The sequence below is a fragment of the Stegostoma tigrinum genome, chromosome 1, assembly GCF_030684315.1.
Source record: "Stegostoma tigrinum isolate sSteTig4 chromosome 1, sSteTig4.hap1, whole genome shotgun sequence".
Taxonomy (NCBI): domain Eukaryota; kingdom Metazoa; phylum Chordata; class Chondrichthyes; order Orectolobiformes; family Stegostomatidae; genus Stegostoma; species Stegostoma tigrinum.
In genome coordinates, this window is record NC_081354.1 from 159,479,521 (window position 1) to 159,505,966 (window position 26,446).

General features: G+C 41.4%; 1 protein-coding gene across 6 annotated transcripts in view; it reads left to right on the plus strand.

The window, feature by feature from the left end:
- Positions 1-26,446, plus strand: part of dym (dymeclin) — a 438,871-nt gene that overhangs the window by 203,796 nt on the left and 208,629 nt on the right. For 4 of the 6 annotated variants that reach the window (XM_059649745.1, XM_048533408.2, XM_059649750.1 and 1 more), the window contains exon 14: positions 2,007-2,171. The exons of the other annotated variants lie outside the window; for them this stretch is intronic. In XM_059649745.1, the coding sequence (XP_059505728.1) occupies positions 2,007-2,171 (165 nt within the window). The remainder of the gene's footprint in view (positions 1-2,006; positions 2,172-26,446) is intronic. 6 annotated transcript variants of the gene reach the window in all.

Consider the following 26,446-nt stretch of genomic DNA (forward strand, 5'->3'; position numbering starts at 1 on the left):
ATCTCTCCTATAATGTGGTGCCCATAACTGTGCACAGTACTCCAGCTGAGCTGTAGTAAATATGTTGCATAAGATCACCTCCTTGCTCTTGTATTCTATGCCCCTATTAATAAAGCCAGTAACACTGTGTGCAATATTAACTATCCTCTCCACCTGTCCTGCCATGTTCAATGATCTGTGCACATATACACCCTCTGCTCCTGCACCTTCTTTAGAATTGTATCCCTATCATAGATTGGTCAGAAGACCATTGGAAGACCAAGTGCGTAACCTCAAACTTTTCTGATTTAAACCTCATCTGGCACTATCTGGTTCACTTCCAACAATTTGTCAATGTCTTTTTGAGATTCTGAGGAAGGGTCACTCGACCCAAAACATTAACTCTAACTTCCCTCTACAGATGCTGCTTGACCTGTTCAGCTTTTCCAGCAATTTCTATATTTGTCACTGCAAGTTGCAATCCTGAGCAGATATCATGCTTGAATTGACGGACAGTTAATAACAACATCAATTCAGAGTAGGGAGATTTTAAAAACAAAGAACAGTGCAGCGCAGGAACAACAGGTCTTTGGGCCCATCAAAACTGCACTGTCACATGATGCCTTTCTAAACTCAAAATCCCTTGCCTTAATTCATTCTGTATGCTTCTATTCCCTGACTATTCGTATATCTGTCAAGATGCCTCTTAAACATTGCTATTGTATCTGCTTCTACCACCTCCTTTGGCGTAGCACTCCAGGCACTTATCACCCCCATATTTAAAAAAAACTTGTCTCTCGCATCTCTCGCATTTAAACTTCCCCCTTTTACCTTAACCTATGTCCCCTAGTGATCTCTTCCCAAGGAGAGTGATTCTGACAGTCCATTCCATCCATACCCCTAATAATTTTGTAAACTACTATCAGGTCTGACAGCTGAAAGGCAATAATTGGCCAAATAGGATTTATCCTGCTGTTTTTTGGTCAGGTGTGCCTGGAGAACTTTCTACTTTGTCCATTAGATGCCAGTGTTACAATTCTATTGAAACACCTTGGTCAAGGGCGTGGCTGGTTTTGAAACCTGTGTTTAGCACAAAAAGTGCAATGTTGTCAATGTCTGTAGTCTTTGTCGCCCAGTGCTCTCATTTACTACTTGATGTCACACAGAACAAAAACGTTGGTTGAAAAGCAAGATTTATAATTGTGGGGATTTTTTGGAAAATGCTGCAGCCCTTCTAGCTGAAAATATTTTGAGATACTTCAAAGCCATCTTTGCGCAACCACAATCTGGACGTCACTATCACGTTCTCTCTGCCCTCATCCCATTAGTTGCTTCTCTGCTCATCACCATAGATGACCAGATGCAGCAGAACTTCCTCTTGATCTGTTAGTTTTCAAATTGCTTGGTTGCTTTTATCAATCTGTTTCATAGTTTATTATCCTTATAGTCCTTTGTTACTACTATACAACATTGAAATCTCATTTTCAGACTTATCTGGTGCCATTCCTAGCATGCTTTTCTTACTTTCAGTGATCCAGAATTGGTCATCTAGATTGATAATGATTGAATGAGGGATGTGTCTGGCTGTGTGATGACACTTGATAATGGAGTACAATCCTGTGGCTGCTGAAGACCTACGATGCTGTTTATTGATTGGATGTCAGCAGTGCGAAAAGGAAACTTGATCTCCACAAGGACTCTGCAGGTGGAAGACATTTCTACCGCGACTGTTGTGGAAGATATTAGCTTATACCAATCTGATAGGTGCAGTAAAAGTTTTCTTGAGTTCATAAGATTAAATAATTGTGGTTTTTTATCCCTTAGGTTTTACTTTCTGAAAGTTTTATATTTTGACTCATCAGTGTAATCATACTCTATTAATGTTGTTTACCACTGTCCAGTTCCATCTGTCATATTTCTGATTGTTGTGACTGCGATGCAAATCCTTTTAAAACTGCACCAACTTCCTTTTACTGAAAGAAAGAATTGCTCCTTTAACTACATTTTTCCTTAACTTTGTCTTTCAGTTACACTTGCCGCCTCTTGCGGAGATACCTGTATGTGCTGGACAAAATGTATTTCCCCCGCCCTCACTGCACCACATTGCAACAGTGGTTTTCAACTTGCAATGACACTGGAGAGGACTTGATATACTTCCCTTGTTCCCACATTCTCAAGTCCTATGCATCCAGGTTATTAACCTTTGCTGTTCCATATATTGCGTTGCATGCTGCAATTCTTTTCGCCTGATCTTGCATGCTCCGACAATGTATTGTTGAAGCTATGGTACCTCCTCCTTCACTTGCACATTTTTAAGCATTACTTTCAAAGCATATTCCATGCAGACCAGGGTCCACCTGATTTATTCTTAAAAATTGCCAGATCAGCAAATATTGTTGGGATATTGAAATTTTGTTGAGGCATTACTGACTTAAGAAGAAAAGGAGGAGGTATTGTTGCCTATTATCCAGTAAACTATTGCTTGATAATGTTCTTTACTTGATGATAAATGGCGCTGGACATGATACCTTCATGGTTGAATAGGCTATTAAGTAATGTATCATATCCACTGATCACAACTACTTTTTTAAAGCCATTGGCATAATTTAAGGAATAAGTTGGAGTTTATCTTTTGACCACTCAAAAGCTGCTTATGACTCTTCAATGTTGTCATGGATTGAAGCTGGGATTTTAACTTTCATCTGGTGGCCAGTAAAACAAAAAACTGTAATTACAGATTTTTACATACTGACACTGCATAGTGTCTATACTATCAGTTTCCGTATTTAAACTTTTTAAATGTGCTGTATGGTTTTTGACATGAATATTATAGCAAAGGGGAAAAAATAAAGCACTGGAGAAACTTGAGAAGCAGAGATCTGCCTAATCCCATGACCTGACTGCCTACATAGATTCATTGAAAATAGGAGCAGGAGGAGACCATTCAGCTCTTAGAATCTACTCTGCCATTCAGAATGATCATGGCTGATCATCCAACTCAGTAACCTGTTTGGCTTTCATTCCATACCTTTTTGGTCCCTTTAGATCTAAGGACCATGTCTAATTCCTTCTTGAAAGCATTCAACATTTGGCCTCAACTGCTTTCAGTGGCAGAGAATTCCAGAGGCTTAACCCTCAGTGTGAAGACGCTTCTCTTCATCCAACAGCTGTAAGAAGAAAGCTATAGAGATAGTGGATAGAGATAATGGGAACTGCAGATGCTGGAGAATTCCAAGATAATAAAATGTGAGGCTGGATGAACACAGCAGGCCAAGCAGCATCTCAGGAGCACAAAAGCTGACGTTTCGGGCCTAGACCCTTCATCAGAGAGGGGGAACCCTCACCCCATCCCCCTCTCTACTTTTAAAGAGCAGAGAGACCAGCATCTGAAACCCAGGAAAGTCTCTTTTTCCTAAATTGCAATCAATACAGTGGCATTGTGATTATATCGTAGAAGAAAAAGTCTTTTAGGTACAGACATTTAGTTTCATCCAGCATTCTTCAGAAAATAGTCCTGTGCAAAAATCCTTGCCATTAGTGGGAGTTCTCCTTCATTGAATATGGCTGCAGTGAGTCTTGCATGGGTATATTTGTGCAGGTATGCCAATTGCCAATTGTGCAGTCTCAACCAGGTTAGGATAAAGCTTGAATTGAGCCTGAGATGTTCTGATACTGTGGTCCTCGTTACAATGGCAGTTCCTTTACACATCAGCTCCTGGGAGAGAATACGGATATTTTAACATTGTCTTCCTTTTCTTCCTTCTACAATTCATTCTGAACAAAATCAATTTATTAACTGTATATTGAAAGGTTGGAATACTTTTGAGAACTTAACCAATAAATTCCTAATTGCACTTCAAATCGTGCTAGTAAGTTTTAAAAAGTTAATTTTATAGAAATAAACTCTCAACTGATAAATTACTAGAATTTAAAAGCTGACATTTAGCTAATTGAGACTACTCTGCTATCATGTTGGTCAGTAGTTTGAAGTCACTATTCAGTTCTTAAAGTTATGGTGAATTGGATATGAACAGTAACTCCTTTTCCAGACAAATGTGTTTGCAAGATATACTCTATTCCCCTGATGATGTTTGCGTCCAAAATGTTTTTGAGGGCAGAGGCATCCGGTGTTAACTGTGGCCCACATCACTGAATTCAGACTTTTCATTTTCATTTTTGTTTTAAAGAGAAGGCTGTAGCCTTAACTCTCTATTGTAACTCACATGCACCACTATGGAGCTTGAAAATGTAATATGTGTGTGTATGCATTAAGTATTTGTGTGCAATGTATGAAAATGTTTACATCCCCCAATTCACTACTCCTGGGATCAGGATGCCAACAATGAAATCTTTAGTTAGTTGGTATATTTTATACATAGTTTTGTTGTATGCTAGAAGAATTTTAAAACTGCATTTAAAATTCGGAAGAATTGCCATTCTAATTTTTGTCAAGTCACTGATTTACTTATATGTTTCTTGTTTTTTCTGCATGTGCATCATTGATACTGGATTTCAATATGGATTAATATATACATAAAAAAGAAAGTATGCCCCATTGAATTCATTTCATTCTTTTTGCAGTGTTCAGGGCAGTGTAACTATTCAGTCAGCACTTTGTTTTGTATTTAATTCTTAAAGTGAAATAGTTCAGCAATATGATTTCTTGACTTCTGTTCAAAATTTATAATTATGCAGCAGAACACATTTGGAAACTGGCATAGCTGGAACAGTTGATCCAGGACTTGTTTTGCTTTTGAATGTTCTACAAAGAAGAGCTTTGCGCTGGTGAACCGTTGGAACATATTTCAAGACTTGCAGGCTGAGAAGCATCAGTCAGGAGGAACTGATCAAGCAATGACAGAAATACCCAGTTACCTTTTGTTCCCAGTTATACTTGGATGTTGGAAATCTATAGAAAACCTCAAATTGCAGAACTGTAATGTAGATGGGTCTACAGAAATTGTTTTTGATGGATTACCTACAGTGCTTGTGTCTTCATTGTTGCAGAACTGTCACATGTTCTCACTGCACTGAGTTCTTTAAATGATAGTCCCCTCTCTTGCAATTTCAAAATCTTAGACATCATGGCAAAGGTAATGAAAAGGCACAGGGAAGTCACTAAATACATCTTGTGTGATATTTGGGCAGAATAAATATTTATTTGAAGTTACAGACAATCTTGTTTTCTGACAGTTAAAACATGTAATGGCTAAAGATTATTCTCATTGAATGTTCACTTGCTATCAGAGAACATGCTTGTATATCACATAGAGTTATGACAGTATTAGGATACAGGTTCATTTCTCACTAGATGCTGAATTGCATTCTGAATCTCATCTGAGCTATTGTGCAAACTAAGGCCAGCTGAAACAGGAAGAATTAATTTTGAACTGCTGTTGGCTGTCTCCTTATGTGTTTAATTCTAGCAATATGTGCTGGTTTCTCTTCTGTCTCCATGTCTGATCTCTGTCTCTGTCTCTGATGTTCACCTGTCTTGTCCCCTACCTAACCATGACCTCTTCCTATTTTTAGCTGTGTACTGCCCCAAGGAAATGTCACCATCAATTTTGACACACAGCTCTACCAATTCCCTTGACCCACTGTCTGCAAATTCTCAAGCCTATCCAGCACCTAGTTTTGGATAAGCAGCCAATTCATGCATCTAAATATCAGGAAGGCCAAAATTGTTGTCTTTGATCCTCATAAGCTCTATTTCCTGGTTATTGATTCTGATCTTCTTGCCAGCAACTACCTAAGGCTGAATTAGACTATATACATCCTTAATGTCATACATGATTATAAAATGAGCATCCGACAATGCATCATGCCATCTCTGGGGTGGTATGGTGGCTCAGTGGTTACCACTGCTGCCTCACAGCACCAGAGACCCAAGCTCAATACCAGCTTCAGGCGACTGTGTGGAGTTTACACGTTCTCCTGTGTCTGTGTGGGTTTCCTCTGGGTGCTCCAGTTTCCTCCCACGGTCCAAAGATGTACAGGTTAGGTGGGTTAGCCATGGGAAATGCAGATTACAGGGATAGGGTGGTAGGTGTGACTCTGTAGTTGGGATACTTTTCGGAGAGTCACTGTGAACCTGTTGGGCCAAATAGCCTGTTTCCACACTGGAAATTCTATGATTCACTAAAAAATCACCCTCTTCCACTGCTATACTGTAGCCTGACTCAGCCCTTGCCTCAACTGTGGCCTTCCCCTTTTCTGTTATTTGCTAGATGGCTCATGTTTGACTAATTTATAAGAGATTTTTGAGAAAGTTTTAACCAGAGTGGATAGGGAGAACTGTAGATGTCTTATATTTGGACATCCAAAAGGCATTCGACAAGGTACCTTACAAAAAGTTGTCAGAAGATAAGAGACCGTGGTGTGAGAGGTTATATATTGGCATGGAAAGAAAATCGGCTAATTGGCAGGAAACAGCAAATAGGGATAAGATTTCTTTTTTAGGTTGGCAACCTGTGACCAGTGGTGTTTACAACTTCTATCAATGATCTGGAGGAAGAAGTGAATGTACTATGGCCAAATTTGCAGACAACCCTAAAATAATTGGAAAGGCGGGTTGTGAGAAGGATATAAATGGTTCACAGAGTGATATTTTTAGGTTAAATAATGGGGAAGAATGTTGGCTGTTGTGGGATGTTACTGAGACTGGAAGATTTGAGTAATAATGAGAGGCTAGATTAGATAGGCTGAGACTTTTTTCCTAGACGGTAGGAAACTGAGTGGTGATCTTGTAGAGGTTTATAAAATCATTAGGGGCATAACCAAGGTCTTTCCCCCAGTGTAGGAAAGTCCAAAACTGGGGGGCATAGATTTAAGGTGACGGAAGAAAGTTTTAAGAGACCTGAGGGACAAGTTTTTTACACAGAGGGTGGCACAAATATGGAATGAGCTGCCAGAGAAAGTGGTAGAGGCAGCAAGGTTACACCATTTATAAGACATTTGGACGGGTATATGGATAGGAAAGGTTTAGAGGGATATGGACCAAGCATGGGAAAATGGGACTAGCTCAGTTTAGGAAACCTGGTTGGCAGGGAAAATTTAGGCCAAAGAATTTTGCTGTATCACCCTATGACCATCTCGATGGATTTCTGGCTGGTCGCACTAGTTCTATTCTCTGTAAACTAGATGTTCTAAAAATTTGTCCAGACTTGTGCTTGCACTAAGCCCTGTTTACCCATTACTCAGTATTCATTCATTTACTTTGGCTCCCAGTTAAGCCTCAGTCTTGATTTTCAAAATTTCATTCTTCAATGTCTCCATAACTTCAGCCTTTCCCAACTCTACCATCTTTTCTAGCATCACCACCTTCTGAGGCATCTGTCCTGCCTTTGGTCCCTTGAACAACCTAATTTTAATTGCCCTACCGTTGGCAGCAGCTTCAGTGTCTTCAGATGGTCAGATCAAAAGATTATAAAAACTAGGAACAGGAGTGGTCTATTCAAACTCTTGAGCCTGTTCCACCATTCAGTAGGATCATGGCATATCTGACATTTCTCAATCACTTTCTTGCCTTTCCCTTTAACCTTTGATATCCCTACTGATCATGCTGCACAGCTTTCTGTGGAAAGGAGTTCCAAAGACACTCAACCCTCTGAGAGAAGAATTTCCTTCTCATCTTGTTCTTCAACTGGCACCCTTTATTCTGAAACTATGTCCTCTGGCCCTAGACTGTCCCATGAGAAGAAAGTTCCTCTCAGCATTTACCGTTCAAGCTCCTTAAGAATCCTGTATGTTTCAATGAGATCATGTAATTCTTCTAAACTCCAGTAAGTAAAGTCCCAGCCTGTTTAATCTTTGATCATAAGACATTCCCTCCCTATCAGGGGTCGCCCTAGTAAACCCTCTGAGTTGCCTCCAATGATATCTGTCCTTAAATAAGGAGACCGAAATTGCTCTCATTACTCTGATACAGTCTCACGAATACTTTGTACAGTTGCAGTAAAACCTCCCTACTCAAACTCTCTTGTCGTAAAGGTCAACATTCCATTAGCCTTCCAGTTACTTGCTGCACCTTACTCGCTCCACACTGCCCTCCAACCCCACCACACCCAGCACCTTCCCCTGCAACCGCAGGAAGTGCTACACTTGCCCCCACTCCTCCTCCCTTACCCCTATCCCAGGCCCCAAGATGACTTTCCATATTAAGCAGAGGTTCACCTGCACATCTGCCAATGTGGTATACTGCATCCATTGTACCCGGTGTGGCTACCTCTACATTGGGGAAACCAAGCCGAGGCTTGGGGACTGCTTTGCAGAACACCTCCACTCGGTTCGCAATAAACAACTGCACCTCCCAGTCACGAACCATTTCAACTCCCCCACCCATTCTTTAGATGACATGTCCATCATGGGCCTCCTGCAGTGCCACAATGATGCCTTCCGAAGGTTGCAGGAACAGCAACTCATATTCCGCTTGGGAACCCTGCAGCCCAATGGTATCAATGTGGACTTCACCAGCTTCAAAATCTCTCCTTCCCCCACTGCATCCCAAAACCAGCCCAGTTCGTCCCCTCCCCCCACTGCATCACACAACCAGCCCAGCCTGTCTCTGTCTCCCTAACCTGTTCTTCCCCTCACCCATCCCTTCTTCCCACCCCAAGTCGCACCTCCATTTCCTACCTCCTAACCTCATCCCACCTCCTTGACCTGTCCGTCTTCCCTGGACTGACCTATCCCCTCCCTACCTCCCCACCTATACTCTCCTCTCCACCTATCTTCTTTTCTCTCCATCTTCGGTCCGCCTCCCCCCTCCCCCTATTTATTCCAGAACCCTCACCCCATCCCCCTCTCTGATGAAGGGTCTAGGCCCGAATTGTCAGCTTTTGTGCTCCTGAAATGCTGCTTGTCCTGCTGTGTTCATCCAACTTCACACTTTATTATCTTGGATTCTCCAGCATCTGCAGTTCCCATTATCTCTGCTGCACATGTCTGCTAGCTTTGTATTTCACGTACAAGTACCCCAAGTTCCTTTGTGTTGCAGCTTTCTGCAGTTTTTCGCTATTTAAATAATTCTGTTCTTTTGCTCTCCCTTCCAAAATTAAGAACTCAAATTTTCCCATATTGTACTCTATTTGCCAACTTTATGTCCACTTACGTAACCTATCAATATTTCTCTGCAAATTGTTTGTATCTCCCTCAGAGCCCACCTTTTTACCTATTATTGTCTGCAAATTTGGCCACAGTACATTCGCTTCCTTTCTCCAAGTCATAACGCTTTAGAATTTCCTGTCTAAACATCTTTACCTGTCTTTCATTCTTTAAAACCACCACCTTTTGCAATCTGTATCATAGTATTACCCCTGTGAATCACCTTGTGACATTTTTCATGTCAAGTGAGAAAGCATACCTACAAAGGATCCAGGTTTTGGGACAGTGGGGGAAAAGAGGTCATTCAATTTATTCCCTTATTAGAATTATTATATGTTTGGATTTCATTGAGAGCAGATTTCACTTTATCTGTAGTCGTCCCTATTGTTGACCCGAATGATATTTGCCATCTAGAAGGAATGGTTGCTTGGTTCAGATACAAGAGAGCATCTGACGTCTGTAGAAATAAGGCCTCCAACTTAGATCCTTTAGAAAGGACAAGAATGGTGAATGCTAAGGATGGAGCCAATTATGAAAACAAAAATTCAGTGCTAACTTTTAAAAGTGATATTTCAAATTGTGTTTTACTGGTATGGAAATTGTTCATTAGAAATAATGGAACCTAATAGATTTTTTGCTCTCATTCATAGAACCACTGCTTAAGTTAGTTTTATCAAGTTCAACACTTTCTTTTAATCAATCAGTTTGGACTTGTTATGGTACCCTTCTAGGGTAGGTAGGATTTGAACTTGGATCTTGTAACCAACATTGTCACAGTGCAGAGACAGACAGCCAAGCCAAATCAGCCTTTCTCTCTCTATTTGCCAAAAGACTTAACTGTTTACTAAATGTACAACAAATTTAGCAAAGAGCAAATTAAACAAAACAGTTAACAGATTAATATCTGCTTTAAAACCAAAACATTTGTTTTCAGTGCCCATTTGCACAAAACATAGACATGCAAACACCATTAACATTTACCACAGCCATGGAAATGGAAAGGAGCAGTTACCAGGGGAAGATATTTAACTGGGGAAAAGGAAACTATGACGCTATCAGGCAGGAGTTGGAAAGTACAGATTGGGAGCAATTGTTCCACAGAAAGGGCACAACAGACATCTGGAGACTGTTTAAGGAGGAGTTGTTGCGAGTGATGCATAAATTTGTTCCTCTGAGACAGGTAAGAAGGGGTAAGATTAAAGAGCCTTGGATGATGGGAACAGAGGTGCTTCTTGTCAAAAAGAAAAAGGCAGTTTACGTAAGGTGGAGGAAGCAAGGGTCGAGCACAGCTTTCGAGGATTACAGGCTTGCTCGGAAGGAGCTCAAAAGTGGACTGAGGAGGGCCAGGAGGGGGCACGAAAAAGGCTTGGCAGGAAGGATTAGGGAGAACCCGAAGGCATTTTACTCATACGTGAGGAATAAGAGAATGATCAGGGTGAAGGTAGGGCCGATCAGGGATAGTGTAGGGAACTTGTGCGTGGAGTCTGAGCAGATAGGGGAAGCCCAAAATGAGTTTTTTGCTTCGGTTTTCACTAAGGAAAGGGACCTTGTTGTGAATGAGAACTTTGAGGAGCAGGGAAACAGGCTTGAACAGATCGAGATTGAGGAAGTTGATGTGCTGGAAATTTTGGCAAACATTAAGATTGATAAGTCCCCAGGGCCAGACCAGATTTATCCTAGATTGCCCCGGGAAGCGAGAAAGGAGGTTGCTAAGCCACTGGCGAAGATCTTTGCTTCCTCACTCTGCATGGGAGATTGGAAGGAGGCAAATGTTGTTCCTCTTTTCAAGAAAGGGAATAGGGAAATCTCTGGAAATTACAGACGTCAGTCTTGCATCTGTGGTCAGCAAGTTTTTGGAAAGATTTCAGAGGGATAGGATAGCGTGATTAAAGGGAGTCAGCATGGCTTTGTGAGGGGCATGTCATGCCTTACAAATCTTAGAGTTCTTTGAGGAAGTCACGAGACAGGCTGACGAGGGTCAAGCAGTGGATGTGGTGTACATGGACTTCAGCAAGGCATTTGATAAGGTCCCCCACGGCAGGCTCATTCATAAAGTCAGGAGGTATGGGATACAGGGTGATTTGGCTGTCTGGATTCAGAATTGGTTGGCTGACCGGGGGCAGAGAGTGGTTGTAGATGGTAAGTATTCTGCTTGGAGGTCAGTGCTGAGTGGTGTCCTACAGGGCTCTGTTCTTGGGCCTCTGCTTTTTGTAGTTTTTATAAATGACTTGGATGAGGAGGTTGAGGGGTGGATTAGTATGTTGGCTGATGACACAAAGGTTGGAGGTGCCTTTGATAGTATCGAGGGCGGTTGCAGGCTTCAGTGAGACATTGACAGTATGCAGAGCTGGGCTGAGAAATGGCAGATGAAGTTCAACCTGGATAAATGCGAAGTGATGCATTTTGGAAGGTCGAACTTAAATGCTGAATCTAGGATTAAAGGCAGGATTCTCGGCAGTGTGGCGGAACAGCGGGATCTTGGTGTTCAAGTGCATAGCTCCCTCAAAGTTGCCACCCAAGTGGATAAGGTTGTTAAGAAAGCATATGGTGTTTTGGCTTTCATTGACAGGGGGATCAAGTTAAAGAGCCGCGAGGTTTTGCTGCAGCTCTACAAAACCATGGTGAGACCACACTTGGAATATTGTGTCCAGTTCTGGTCACCCTGTTATGGGAAAGATGTGGAGGCTTTGGAGTGGGTGCAGAGGAGGCCAACCCGGATACGGCCTCGACTGGAGGGCTTGTCTTATGAGGAGAGGTTGATTGAGCTCGGACTTTTCTCTCTGGAGAGAAGGAGGAATAGAGGTGACCTGATTGAGGTATACAAGGTAATGAGAGGCATGGATAGAGTCGATAGCCAGAGACTTTTCCCCAGGGCAGGATTGACTGCCACGAGGGGTCATAGTTTTAAGGTGTTAGCAGGAAGGTATAAAGGAGATATCAGAGAGAGGTTCTTCACCCAGAGAGTTGTGAGCGCATGGAATAGTTTGCCAGTGGTAGTCGTGGAAGCAGAGTCATTAGTGACATTTAAGTGACTGCTGAACATGCACATGGACAGCAGCGAATTGAGGGGAAAGTAGGTTAGGTTATTTTATTTTTGGATTAGGATTATTCCACTGCACAACATCGTGGGCGTAAGGGCCTGTACTGTGCTGTACTTTTCTATGTTCTATTAAGGGATAAATAAAAGAAAATAACAAAATTGGCTAGATTACTTAAATTGCTTTCACAATGCATTGTTTCACAGACAGAAAGGTACACTTCTTGGCTTTTTATGGCTTTTTTTCTGAAACATTAATCAGGGTCAACTTCCTAATTTACTCCGACAGAGGCAGCATTACCTCTACTTCATCTTTCTAATCTTTAGGCTTCCGGAAGTTGATGTATCAGATTAGCATTTCAAATCTTCATGCCCAGTACCATATATCAGTAAACTTGGTTCAAAAAAGCAACTTTGATTCTGGTTCCACGCTGACAGACCGATTTACTGTTCCTGAGGCCTCAGTTAACATTTAACAGTTGCCATTTGTTTGAACGTAAGGTCTCTTTCAGACCTGCCAGGACCAATTGCCGGGTATTGACCTTCTTACTAGACATCTTCTGCTATCTGTTTAAACACAATACTCAGCATCTATAAGAACATTTTTAATCAAGGCTTTGCCTGCAATTAGCCGCCAGGCCTGGTCTCACTAACAAACAAAGGTTTAATCTTTTCTTTTCCATTTAGCACAAGTTGTCCCAAGGTCCACTAGTCATTTCCAGCTTATAATTCAAATTTGATAAAAGAATAAAAGCAAAGAAAAGTCAGTGAGCTTTCTAACCACATACATTCCAATCAATGTACCAAATATTAAATGTTCATAAATTCAGAGGTTGCTGTTTGACCTTTGGATCATTTGACTGGTAATCATTCTAGAAGAACATGCAGCAATTAAATTTCCTTCTTTTAAAACACTGGCCCATTGAGACACTTTTATGGTAACCATTCACTTAACTCTAGTGATAGTATGAATACTTCTGTAATAAAATGTTGTTTGCTACGAAATCACTTTTATGAAGGGATTTCACAGTTTACCAGCAATTGAATCCAACTGTTGAAGAAAATATCAGCAGCCTTTGAAAGGAATGTGAAAATATTAAAAGTTGAGACTAGAAGGAATAATGAATAATTTGAATTAATTTGTTCATGCGTTGTCAGCATGATTGACTGGCCAGCATATAACGTCAAACCTTACTTGTCCTCGAGAAAGTGGTGGATGAGCTGTTTTTGTGAATCTCTGCAGTCCGTGAGGTGCAAGAATCCGCAGAGTCATTAGAAAGGAGGTTCCAGGATTTTGACCCAGCCACGATGAAGGAATAGCAAGATAGTTTCAAGTCAGGATGATGAATACCTTGGAGGGAAAATTACAGAGGAATAATAATATCATAAAACACTAGCATAGTTTTTAACTGGAGATCTGTGACTGTGGTCTTCCGCTGGGATCAGTGCTAGAACCACTATTGTTTGTATTATGTATAAATGACTTGGAAGTTAATGTGGGTGGTATGATTAGTAAGTTTGTGGAGAACACAAAGATTGAGGGAGCGGTGGATAGTGACGACGATTGCCAGAGGCTCTAGCATGATTTAAATAGGCTGGAGAGATGGCAGTTGGAGTTTAGTCCAGACAAATGTGAAGTGATAAACATCAGGAGGTTTAATTTCAGAGGGAAGGATACATAAATGGCAGGGCCCTTAGAAGCATTAACATGCTGAGGGTTCGAGGCATATAGATTCACAGTTCTGTGAAAGTTGCAACACAAGTGAATCCTTGCCTTCGTTGGTTGGGGCATGAAGTATGACAATTGTCAAGTCATGCTGCAGCTAAATACAACATTATTATGGCCACATTTGGAGTATTGTGTACGGTTCCAGTTGCCACACTAACAAAAGGCTGTGGAGGCTTTGGAGAAGATACAGGAAAGGATTACCAGGATGTTGCCTGCTTCAGAGGGTATTAGCTATGAGGAGAGGTTGAACAAGCTTGGTCAGTTTTCACTTGGAACATTGGAGGTTGAGGGACAACTTGATAGAAGTTTACACAATAATGAGAAGCACCGATTAGTCTTAAGTCTTTTTCCAGGGTAGAATTGTCAGTTAGTAAAGGACATAGGTTTACTGTAAAAAGGGGAAAGTTTAAAGGCGATGTGAGAAGCAAGTTTCTTCCAGAGAGTGCTGCCAGAGGATGTGGTAGACGCAGATAAAATGGCAACATTTAAGACTCATCTTGACAGATACCTGATTGGACAGATGATAGAGAGATACAGACCACATACAGGTGAGAGGTTATTAATTTTAAAAAGGTGTCATGTGTCAGCACAGGCTTGGTGGGCCGAAGGGCTTGTTCCTGTGCTGTGTTTTTTTTTAGTTTTCTGGGATTTAGGCATTACTGCCTGGCCAACATTAATTGCCTGTCTCTAGTTGCCCTTGAGAAGCTGGTGGTGAGCTGCCCTCTTGAACTGCAGCAGTCCATCTCCTGTGGGCTGCCCCACAATGCCATTGGGGAGGGAATCCTAGGATTTAGACTCAGTGACAGTGAAGGAACAGCAATATATTTCCAAGTCAGCATGGTGTCTTGGAGGGGAACTTTGGATGTGGTGGTATTCCCATATATCCGCTGCCATTGTCCTTCTAGATTGAAGTGGTTGTGGGTTTGGAAGGTGCTGTCTGAGAATCTTTGGTGAAGTTCTGTGGTGCATCTTGTAGATAGTACACATTGCTGCTACTGAGTGTCAGTGGTGGAGGGAGTGGATGCTTGTGGATGAAGTGCCAATCAAGTGGGCTGCTTTGTCCTGGATGGTGTCAAGCTTCTTGAGTGTTGTTTGGGCTGCACCCATCCAGGCAAGTGGGGAATATTCCATCACACTCCTGACTTGTGCCTTGTAGATATTGAACAGGCTTTGGGGAGTCAGGAGGTGAGTTACTTGCCGCAGTATTCCGAGCATCTGACCTGCTGTTGTAGCCGTCGCGTTGATGTGGTGAGTCCAGTTGACCTTCTGATCAATGATAATTCCCAGGATTGTTGATAGTGGGTGATTCAGTGATGGTAATGCTGTTGCATGTAAAGAGATGGTGGTTAGATTGTCTCGTATTCGTGATGGTGATAGCCTGACGTTCGTGCGGCACAAATGTAACTTGCCACTTGTCAGCCCAAGCCTGGATATTGTCCGGATCTTGTTGCATTAGGACACGGACTGCTTCATTGTCTGAGGAGTCGTGAATGGTGCTGAACATTGTGCAATCATCGGCAAACATCCCCACTTCTGACCTTATGATGGAGGGAAAGTAATGGATGAAGCAGGTGAAGATGGATGGGCCGAGGACACTACCCTGAGGAACGCCTGCAGAGATGTCCTGGAGCTGAGATGATTGATCTCCAACAACCACGATCATCATCCTATGTGTCAGATATTGAACTCTAATTACTGGAGAGTTTGCCCCCGATATCCATTGATTCCAGTTTTGCTAGGGCTCCCTGATTCCACACTCGATCAAATGCAGCCTTGATGTCAAGGTCTGTCACTCTCTCCTCACCTCCAGAATTCAGCTCTTTTGTCCATGTTTGAACCAAGGCTGTAATGAGGTCAGGGGCTGAGTCGCCCTGGCGGAACCCAAACTGGGTGTCGCTGAGCAGGTTATTGCTGAACAGGTGCTGCTTAATAGCACTGTTGATGACACTTTCCATCACTTTACTGATGATTGAGAGTGGACTAATAGGGCATCAATTGGTAGGGTTAGATTTGTCCTGCTTTTTATGTACAGGACATACTTGGGCAATTGTCCACATTGTCTGGTCGATACCTGTGTTGTAACTATACTGAAACAGCTTGGCTAGGGGAGCAGAGAGTTCTGTAGCACATGTCTTCAGTACCATTGCCGGAACGTTGTCAGGGCCTGTAGCCTTTGCAATATCCAGTGCCTGCAACCATTTCTTGATATCATGTGGAATGAATCAAATTGGCTGAAGACTGGTATCTGTAATGCTGGGGACTTCGGGAAGAGGCCGAGATGGATCATCCACTCGGCACTTCTGGCTGAAGATTGCAGCAAAAGCTTCAGCCTTGTCTTTTGCACTGTTGATGGCCTACAGCACCTCAAGGATGCCCAGTCTTGAGTTGCTAGATCTTTTTGAAATTTGTCCCATTTAGCATGGCGATAGTGCTACAAAACATGACGGAGGTTATTTTCAACGTGAAGGTCGCACTTACCAGTACTGTCATGGACAAGTGCGTGTGCAGCTGGCATATCGGTTATGTGAGGTGAAGTACTTTTTGCCTCTTGTATCCCTCACCACCTACCACAGACCCAGTACTGCTGCCGAGCCACTCTTGGTGGTAGATACTGAAATCACCTACGCAGAGTACATTTTGTGCCCTTGCCATCCTCAGTGCCTCCTCTAAATTTTATTCAAAACAGAGGATCACATTCATCAGATGAGGGAGGACAGCACGTGGTAACCAGCAGGAGGTTTCCTTGCCCATGTTTAACTTGAAGCCATGAGACTTCATGGGGTCCAGAGTCAATGTTGAGGACTCCTAAAGCAACACCCTCATGACTGTATATCACTGTGCTGCCACCTCTGCTGGGTCTGTTTTGCTGGTGGGACAAGACATATCTAGAGATGTTGAGAGTGATCATGGTGTCTGGGACATTGTCTGTGAGGTATGATTCCCTACGTAATACTGTGTCAGGCTGTTGCTTGACTAATCTGTGAACCAGCTCTCCCAATTTTGGCACTGGCCTCCAGATGTTAGTGATGAGGACCTCGCGTGGTCGACAGAGCTGTCGCTGCTGCCATCTTTTCTGGTGCCTCAGGTGATGCCAGGTGAATTGTCTGGTTTCATTTCTCTAGGACTTCGTAGTGATTGTTACAACTGAATGGCTTGCTAGGCCATTTCGGAGGGCAGTTCAGAGTCAACCACATTGTTGTGGGTTTACAGTCATACGCGGGCCAGACCCGGTGAGGATGGCAGATTTCCTTCCCTGAAAGACATTAGTGAAACTGATGGTTTTTTTTGACAATCAACAATGATTTCATGGTCATCAGTAGATTTTTAATTCAATTTTTAAAAAAATCTGGAATTCAAATTTCACCATATACCATGGTGGGGTTTGAATCTGGGTCTCTGGATTAATGGTCTATGATAATACCACAAGGACATTACCTTGCCATTATGGAAAAGAATACCTCTCTACCTGTGACAGCTTTTTCAAGGAACTGTGTACTCTTAGGTCTCTCTCTTCGACAGCACTCCCTAGGCCCTACCGTTAACTGTGTAAGTCCTACCCTGGTTTGCTGTACCAAAATGCAACACCTGACATTTATCTCAGTTAAACTTCATTTATTACTGTCCGCCTCAATGCCCCATTGATCAAAACCCAGGTGTACTTTTAGAAAACCTTCTTCATTCTCCACTGTACCACTAATTTTAGTGTCATCTGCAAACTTACTAACCATGCCTCCAATATTCTTATCCAAATCATTCATATAAATGACTAACAAAAGTGGACCCTGTTACACCAACCACTGGTTGCAGGCCTCCAGTTTGAGAAACAATGTTCTACCACCATCCTCTGTCTCCTACCATCAAGCCAATTTTATATCCAGTTGGCTAGCTCTCCCTGCAACCCGTGTGATCTAACTTTAACCTTATTAACCTGTCTACCATGCAGAACCTGTCAAAGGCCTTGCTCAAGTCCCTGTTGACAGTAACTACCACACTGCCGTCATATACCTTCTTCGTCATATCCTCAGAAAACTCAATGAAGTTTGTGATACAAGATTTTGCATGCACAAAGCCATGCTGACTATTCCTAATCAGTCCTTGCCTCTCTAAATACATGTAAACCCTGTCTGTCAGTATCTCTTCCAACAACTTAATCACCGCTGACGTCAGATTTGCCGGTCTGTAGTTCCCTGGCTTTTCGTTACAGCTTTCTTAATTAAAGGTACAACATTAGCCACCCTGCAGTCTTCTGACACCTCACCTGTGAATGTAGGTGATACGTATATCCCTGCTCGGAGCCCTTGAATTTCTTTCCTAGCTTTCCACAATGTCCTTGATATATATTTGATCAGGTCTTTGAGATTCATCTACTTTTATGCATTTTAAGTCCTCCAGCATCCCCTCTTCTGTAATCTAGACTGTTTTCAAGATATCACTATTTATTTCCCCAAGTTCCCGAGCTTCCATGTCTTTCTCCACAGTAAATATTGATGCAAAATATTTGTTTAGTGTTTCACCCATTTCCTGTCTTGTTGATATTTAAGGGGTCTTGTGCTCTCCCTATTTGCTCTTGTGTGACTACAATATGATTTTTTTTACAGTACGTTTGAAAGTGAGGTAGTTCACTCTAAAGTAAGGATGTTAAATTTGAATAAGGGGAATTATTAAGACATAAGGCATAAATTGGCTGAAGTGGATTGGAAAAATACATTAAAAGGCAAGACTGTACATAGGCAATAGCCATTCTTTAAGGAACTGTTGCATGACTTACAGCAACTATAAAATTCCTCCGAGATGCAAAAACTTAAAGTTAAGATTAAAATAAAAGGTCCATAAGTTACCAGAAATAACAGAGGATTGGAAGGTTTGTAGTGTTATAACATGAAAACAAACAGGCTCCAAGGACTATTCTTTTAATATTTAAAACTGAGATTCTATTCTCCAAACTTACAATGACTTGATAATGGGAGGATAGCCAGAGAGCTGTCAGATCTTTGAGCTATGAGGTACTACACTCCTTCTGGCAAAAGAAACACAGTTCAAAACCAATTCTAACTTTGGATTCTCTTTCTTTCTTTTTCAACATTCTCCTTGTTAGAATTGTTGGCAGTGATGTCCCTATGATGGCTCCTGGTAACATCAAAGCATTTGCTAATACTTGAGCATAATGCATCTCGAGTTGAAAAGTGTGTGGTGTATAGTGTTTTTTAGACGAGAATCAACCTGCCATTAACTTCTAGCTTGGCATCATAAATAAATTTGTTTGTTTGTTCTCTTTTTCTTTTGAAACAAGCAGCTATTCACAGCTCAAAGCTCTCAGCACTCAATTCAGAGAACCAAATCAAAAATGATAAAAATATAAAGTGGGAAAAAAAACCTCAGGTTCTGACAGTATGGTTAGAGCTTAGAAACGCCCCAAGGGGAAGAAAACATCAATGACAATTGCATATAGATTCCGAAACTGTAGTTATAACATTTGAGAAGACATGAAACAGGAAGTTAGAGATGGAAGCAATAAAGGCTACAACTTAATTATGGATGACTTTAATCTGCATATATGTTGTGCGAATAACATTGGCAACAATGCAGCAGAGGAAAAATTCCTTGAGTGTACAAGATGATTTTTTAGATCAATACATTGAGGTGCCAACTAGAGAACATTCCATCCCGCACTGGGTATTTTGTAATGATAAAGTTCTAATGCCGGTCTTGCTGTGCAAGGCCCCTTGACGAAGAGGGACCATAATATGATAGAACTGTCTATTAAGATGGAGATTCTAGACACTGGTACTGAATGTAAGTAATAAAAACGACAATAGTTTTGAGCACGAGCTCGCTATGATGAATTGGGGGATGTTACTTAAAAGGATGGTGGAGGATAGACAATGGCAAACATTTAAAGAGTGCATGGAGGAAATGCAACAATTCATAACTCTTGTCTAAAATGTGAAAGGTGCCCAGCCATGCTGACAAGGGAAATTCCAGTTAGTATTATAGCTGTGGAAGTGGCAAACAAATTGACTAAGTAAATCAGCAGACCTGAGGATAGGGAACAATTTAGATTTCAGCAAAGGACGAAAGAGTGAAGAGTAAGCTTGTGGTGATGATAGTAAAAGTTGCTATAGATATGCAAGAAGAAAATGACTGGTGAAGACAAATGTAGGTTCCTTACAATCAGACACAGAGAATGAAGAGATGGCAGACCAAACCGATTCAATTGGTTCTGTGTTCACAAAAATGTTGGGGAACACAGGCTATGGTGAACAGAAGGAACTGAAGCAAGTAAGTTTTAACAGGGAAATTGTGTTGGGAAAATGGATGGGATTAAAGGCCGATAAAATGCCAGGGTTCATTAATCTACGTTCCAGAATACTTGAGGAAGTGACCCTAGAAATACTGGTTATCGTTCAAGATTCTATAGACTGTAGAACAGTTCCTGTGGATTGAAGGGTAGCTAATGTAAAATAAAGCTGTTTTAAAAAAGGAGGTAGAGAGAAAATAATAAATTATGGACTGATTGATTTGCCTGACTAGCCTGACATTGGTGATAGGAAAATTGCTGGACTCCATTATAAAAGATGTAATAGCAAAGCACTTGCTGACTGTTGAATTCTGTTACTATTTTGCATGGATTTATGAAACCGAAACAATGCTTCACGAGTCTACTAGAATTTTTTTAAGGATGTAACAACTAGGTTTCTTTGGAGATTTCAGTCAGTGGACTTGAACTTTCAGAAGGCTTTTGATAAGGTTGCAAAAATGATATCTCCAAGTTTGGAGATGAGACAAAACTGGGTGGGGGGGTGGTGGAGTGCAGTGGGTGTGGAGTGTCAACTATGAGAGGATGCAGAGATTCTTCAGTCTGATTTGGATAAGCTGAGTAAATCGGCAAAGCAAGGCTGATGACGTATAATGTGGATAAATGTGAGGTTATCTATGCTGGTAGCAAAAACGGGAAATCAGAATATTGCCTGAATGCCAGTAAATTGAGAAATGATGAGGTGCAACTAGACTAGAGTGACCTTGTCACCTGTCATTGAAAGTAAACAAGCAGGTGCAGGAGGCCGACAACAAGGCAAATGGTTTTTATGGCCTTCATAGTGGGAGGATGTGAGTACAGAAACAGTGATGTCTTGCAGGAGCTGATTGAAACCACATCTAGAATATTATGTGCAATTTTGGTTCCTTATCTGAAGAAAGATGTTCTCCATATAGAGGGAGTGCACCAAAGACACTCAAGGCTGATTGTTGACTCTGGACCAGTTCCTATGGATTGGAGGTTGGCTAATGTAACCCATTTATTTAAAAAAGGAGGTGGAGAGTCAACAAAAAACTATGGACCGATTAGCCTACATTGGCAGTAGAAAAAATGCTGGAGTCCGTTATGAAAGATTTAATAGCAAAGCACTTGCAAAATAATGATGAGATTGGAGAGAGCACAGATTTTTGAAAGAGAAATTATGCTTCACAAATTTATTGATGTATGAAGAGACACTGCATCACTTGGGGCAATATTTAGTGGAATTTAGAAGTATGATGGGCTATCTCAATGAAACCTGTAAAATTCTAACAGGACTGGATAGAGCAAATGCAGGAAGGCTGTTCCTGATGACAGGGGAGTCCAAAACCAGGAGTGAAAATATTAAGATAGAGGAGAGGCCAGTTAAGACTGGAATGAGGAGAAATTTCTTAACCAATGAGTGGTGACCCTATGAAGTTCTCTACCATAATTTGGAGTTGAGGGCAAAAAATTGAATGTTTAAAGAGAGAATTTGATATAGTTCATTGATCCTTTTAGCTCTAAGAACATAGGAGAAAGCAGGAACAGGGTACTGAATTGGATGATTGCTGATTATATCGAATGGTGGAGCAGGCTTGAAGGGCCAAGTAGCTTACCAGCACCTATTTTCTATTTTTTGTAAAAAATATTGCTGAAAAGTACAGAACAGATAGACCTAGAATTCCTCTTCCACAAATGGAAAAGACAAATGAAATTTTGGCCTTTATCTCATATGGAATGGAATATGAAAATAGGGAAGTTTTGCTGCAACTATGCAGGACCACAACTTGAATATGAAAAACAGATTTGGCCACTGTATGGAAAAATATACTGGCATTGGATGCAGTTCCGGAAAGGTTCACAAGGCTGATACTAGGATGGAGGGACCATCTTCTGAGGAGAGGTTGAGTAGGTTGATTATGTACTTAGAGTCATAGAATTGTACAGCAAGGAAACGGACCCTTCGGTTCAACTCGCCCATGCTGATGAGATATCCTAAATTAATCTAGTCCCATTTTCCAGCTTTGGCCTGTATCCCTTTAAACCTTCCTGTTCATGTCCCCATTCGGATGCCTTTTAAATGTTGTAATTGTACCAGCCTCGACCACCTTCTCTGGCAACTCATTCCATACACACCCTTCATGTAAAAGTGGTCCCTTTTATAAGAGTTTATGAGGATGTAACTTGTAGAATAGATAAGGGAGAACCGGGGATATGGTGCATTTCGATTTTCAGCAGGTATTTTCCATAGCCTCACATAAAAGGTTCTTGAGCAAATTTAAAGCACCTGAAATAACACATTGGCATTAATTGACAGATAGGAAAGAGAATGGGAATAAAGGGGTTTCTTTTCTGGGTGGAAAGCAGTGACTTGTGGGATACAGCAAGGACCACTGCCAAGGCCCAGCTATTCACGATGTTTCGAAATTTGTAGAACACCTACGCTCAGAGGTTCCTCGCCTGATGCTCGGGATGACAGCGCTGTACAATCAGGAGAGATTTGATCGACTGGGCCTGTTTTCACTAAAGTTTAGAAGATGGAAAGGGGACCTGAATGAAACGTAGAAAATTTTAATAGGGTTGGATAGACTAGATGCAGGTGGGCAGTTTTCTCTGATTGGAAAGTTCACAGTCTTACCATATAGGATAAGCCGTTGAGGAATGAGATGAGCAAAATTTCCTTGACTCAAAGGGTAGCAAATCAGTGGCATTCTCTACCACAGAAGACTGCAGAAGCCCAACCACTAAATATACTCGGGAAAGAAATGGATACGTTTTTAGATATGAAAGGCAGCAAGAATTACGGGGTGAAAATTGGAAAATGACATTGAAATAGATGATCAACCACAGTCATATGTGGAGCAGGCTCAAAGGGCCAAATGGCCTGCACCTCCTAATTTATGTGTTTTAACGCCCCAGACACAACATTGCAGAGCTGTATACTGGGCATTCTGGTGTGACTATTATCAGCATGTATTGATTTTAGGTAAGTGAAGTACCAAGAGCTGAGATGATGGCCTATTGGTATTATCACTGGACTGTTACTCCAGACACCCAGAAAATGTTCTGTGGGCCCAGGTTCAAATCCTGCCATGGCAGAAGGTCGAATTTGATTTCAATGTAAATACCTGGAATTAAGACAGTTTAATGATGACCATAAGTCTATTGCCGATTGTCGAGGAAAAACCGATCGAATTCAGTAACGGCCTTTAGGGAAGGAAACTGCCATCTTTAACTGGTCTGGCCTACATGTGATTCCAGACCCACAGCAATATGGTTCACTCTTAACTACCCGATGGGCAATAAATGCTGCCTGGCTTCATTGCCCTCATCCTGTGAATGTGTTGGGGCAGCCCGGTGACTCAGTGGTTAACACTGCTGCCCCACAGTGCCAGGGACCTGCGTTTGATTTCAGCCTCGGGCAACTGACTGTATTAAGTTTGCACATTCTTCCTGTGTCTGCATGGGTTTCCTCTGGGTGCTGCAGTTTCCTCCCACAGTCTAAAGATGTGCACACTAAGTGTATTGGCCATGCTATATTGCCCATGGTGTTCAGGGATGGTGTCAATTATGTGTTATAGGAGGATGGGTCGGTGTGGACTTGTTGGGCTGAAGGGCCCAGTTCCACACTGTAGGGATTCTATTGGGTTGGGGGGGGGCGGGGCGTTGGGGGGTGAAGGGCACCTGTCTTTAGAGTCTTTGCCTTATTGGAAACATAGCAAAATCAAAATGTCAGCTGTGGCAATTTGACGTGCAGATAGGACTAGGAACAAACAAGAAAAATTTGCATTTATAATGAAATCCATTTTTTGAAATCCATTTGTATTATGCAAGCCAACAGCTATGTAGCCTACTGATATTTATACTGGACACATCAGATCCCAGAGTGAAGCCTGGCTTGTTAGACACCAACTTTTTTTTATTTTTAAACTGTAAAGGTCAGTTACTGAAGTCATTTTTTCAAGTTGCCGCCAGGTATACATTTAACAAAAGAATAAAACATTAGAATGAAATGAAAAGTTGAGGCGATTTTCTTGCAGATTTCTCAGAAAGAGTTTTATTAATGCTACCCCTGTTGTGATCCCAGCTAATGTTACTACTGGACAAGCCAGATACTAGACTGGAGTCTGATTTGATCAGTCATTTTTTCTAATTTAAAGTTGTGGTGTTTCATTGACCTCTATAAGGTCACCTCTTTACCCGCTCCGAGCACAGAGCCCCAGACGATCCAGCCTCCTTTCATAACCATGGAGGCCAGGCAAGTTGAAACAGTTCTTACGAAGGTTTATTGGATCCTTGGATTTATAAATAGAGGCATAGAATAAGGAAGTGATGCAACACCTCTGCAAATCATTGGTCAGACCACATTTGGAGTATTGTGTTCAGTTCTGGGCCCCTTATGTAAGGAGGGATGTTAAAGCCTTTGAAAGAGGTCAAAGGAGATTTATGCTGTATGATACCAGGAATGAAGGATTTTAGATACAAGGAAAAATTTGAATAATTAGGCTTATTCTCCTTGGAGATGAGAACATTAAGAGATGACCTTTTTTGAGGTGCTCAAAGTTATCAACAATTTTGACAGGGCATAGAAAGATATTCTGTTTCCACTGGTTGGCATGTCAGTAATTAGGGGTCACAATTTCAAGATTGTTAGCAAGAGAATCAGGAGTGAGATGAGGAGAAACCTCTTTACTTAGAGTTGCTAGGATTTTGAATTAATTGCCTGGGGGGGGTGGTGGAGGTAGATTCCATGGGAGGTTTCCAAAGACGGCTAGATATATGTTTGAAAGTCACGAAGTTAGAGGGATACAGAGACGAGGATTGGAACATGGAACTGGCTGAGAAGTTCTTTCAGGAGTCGGTACAGACACTATTGATCGAATGGCCACCTCTTGTACTGTAAAATTCTATGATATCCATACCAGCAGCATTTCTAGCAAAAGTGATGATTAACAATTAGAAGCGGGAATCTTAATTGATTTTTATATACAGATGCAGAGATTAGCTTACTTGTTTATAGGACTTTGGTTAATTTCAGTTAAATATTACTGATCAGTGATTGGGAATGCATTTTACTTGGACATATTTGCATAAACTAATTTTAAAAACTATTTTCAGAAAAAAACTAAAAAATGCATTGAAGCTATATTATTTTGTAAATTTGCAGGCCCTGCTTTACAGAGCAGAGTGTACATAGCAATAATTGTTTTAAATGTGTGATGTAGCGCCATTGCAGAAATGTTGCAATTGTACCTTCCCCTACCACCACCACATTGTTAGCTCATTGTTAAATCTTTCCTCTCTCACCTTAAACCTATCCTGGGGGGAATAAAACCACGGCTATTCATCCTATTCATGCCCCCTATGTTTTAATAAACCACTATAAAGTTACCCCTCTGTCTCCGACACTCCAGGGAAAATAGCCCAGCCTAGCCGGCTTCTCCCTATGGTTCAAACCCTTCAATCCCAGCAGCATCTTTATTATTTCCTTTCTGAACCCTTTCAAGTTTAACTACATCTTTCCTATACTAGTGAGACCAAACTGAACATAGTATTCTAGAAGTGGCTTAACCAATGTGCTGTACAGCCACAACATGACATCCCAAATCCAATACTCAGTGCGCTGGCCAATGAAGGCAAGCGTGCTAAACCTCCTTCACTACCTGTGACTTTCAAGGAACTGTGCACCAGTCACTTTAGGCCCGTTTCCTTGGCAAAACATTAACTGTCCTAATTTGCCTCACCAGAATGGAAACAATTCCTCTCGTCTCTACAGTATCAGATTTCATACATAAAAAGACCTCTGTCAGGCCTCCTCAGTTTCTCTTTTCCAAAGCAAAGAGTATGCTTAATCCTTCTGAAGTTGATTGAAAGCAATTATTATATCCTCACTGTTTTTCTTGCTAAGATCAGCTAAGAAGATAATCTGGGATTTGACTCAGGGAGCCTCCTGATATGTGTTCTTTACAACTATCTGGTATATTTATTTATGGAAATCATGTCTGACAAATTTATTAGAGTCCTTTGAGGAGGTAACATGCAGGAATAGATTGACGGTATCCAGTAGATGTAAGTTCTGTGGATTTCCAAAACATGTTCAATAATTAGTGTGTGTAAGGCTGAACAAGTCAAGCCAACGATCTGCCATTGCTGGAAATCAGAAACGCAAACAGAAATTCCTGGGAAAAACTCAGCAAATCTGTTCGCATCTGTACAGAGAAGGCAAAGTTAACATTTCAGTCCAGTGACCCTTCTTTGTCTAATTCCCTTAACTCTTTACAGTTCCTTTTTAATTCCATGTCCCTGTCTTTTTCTTTCT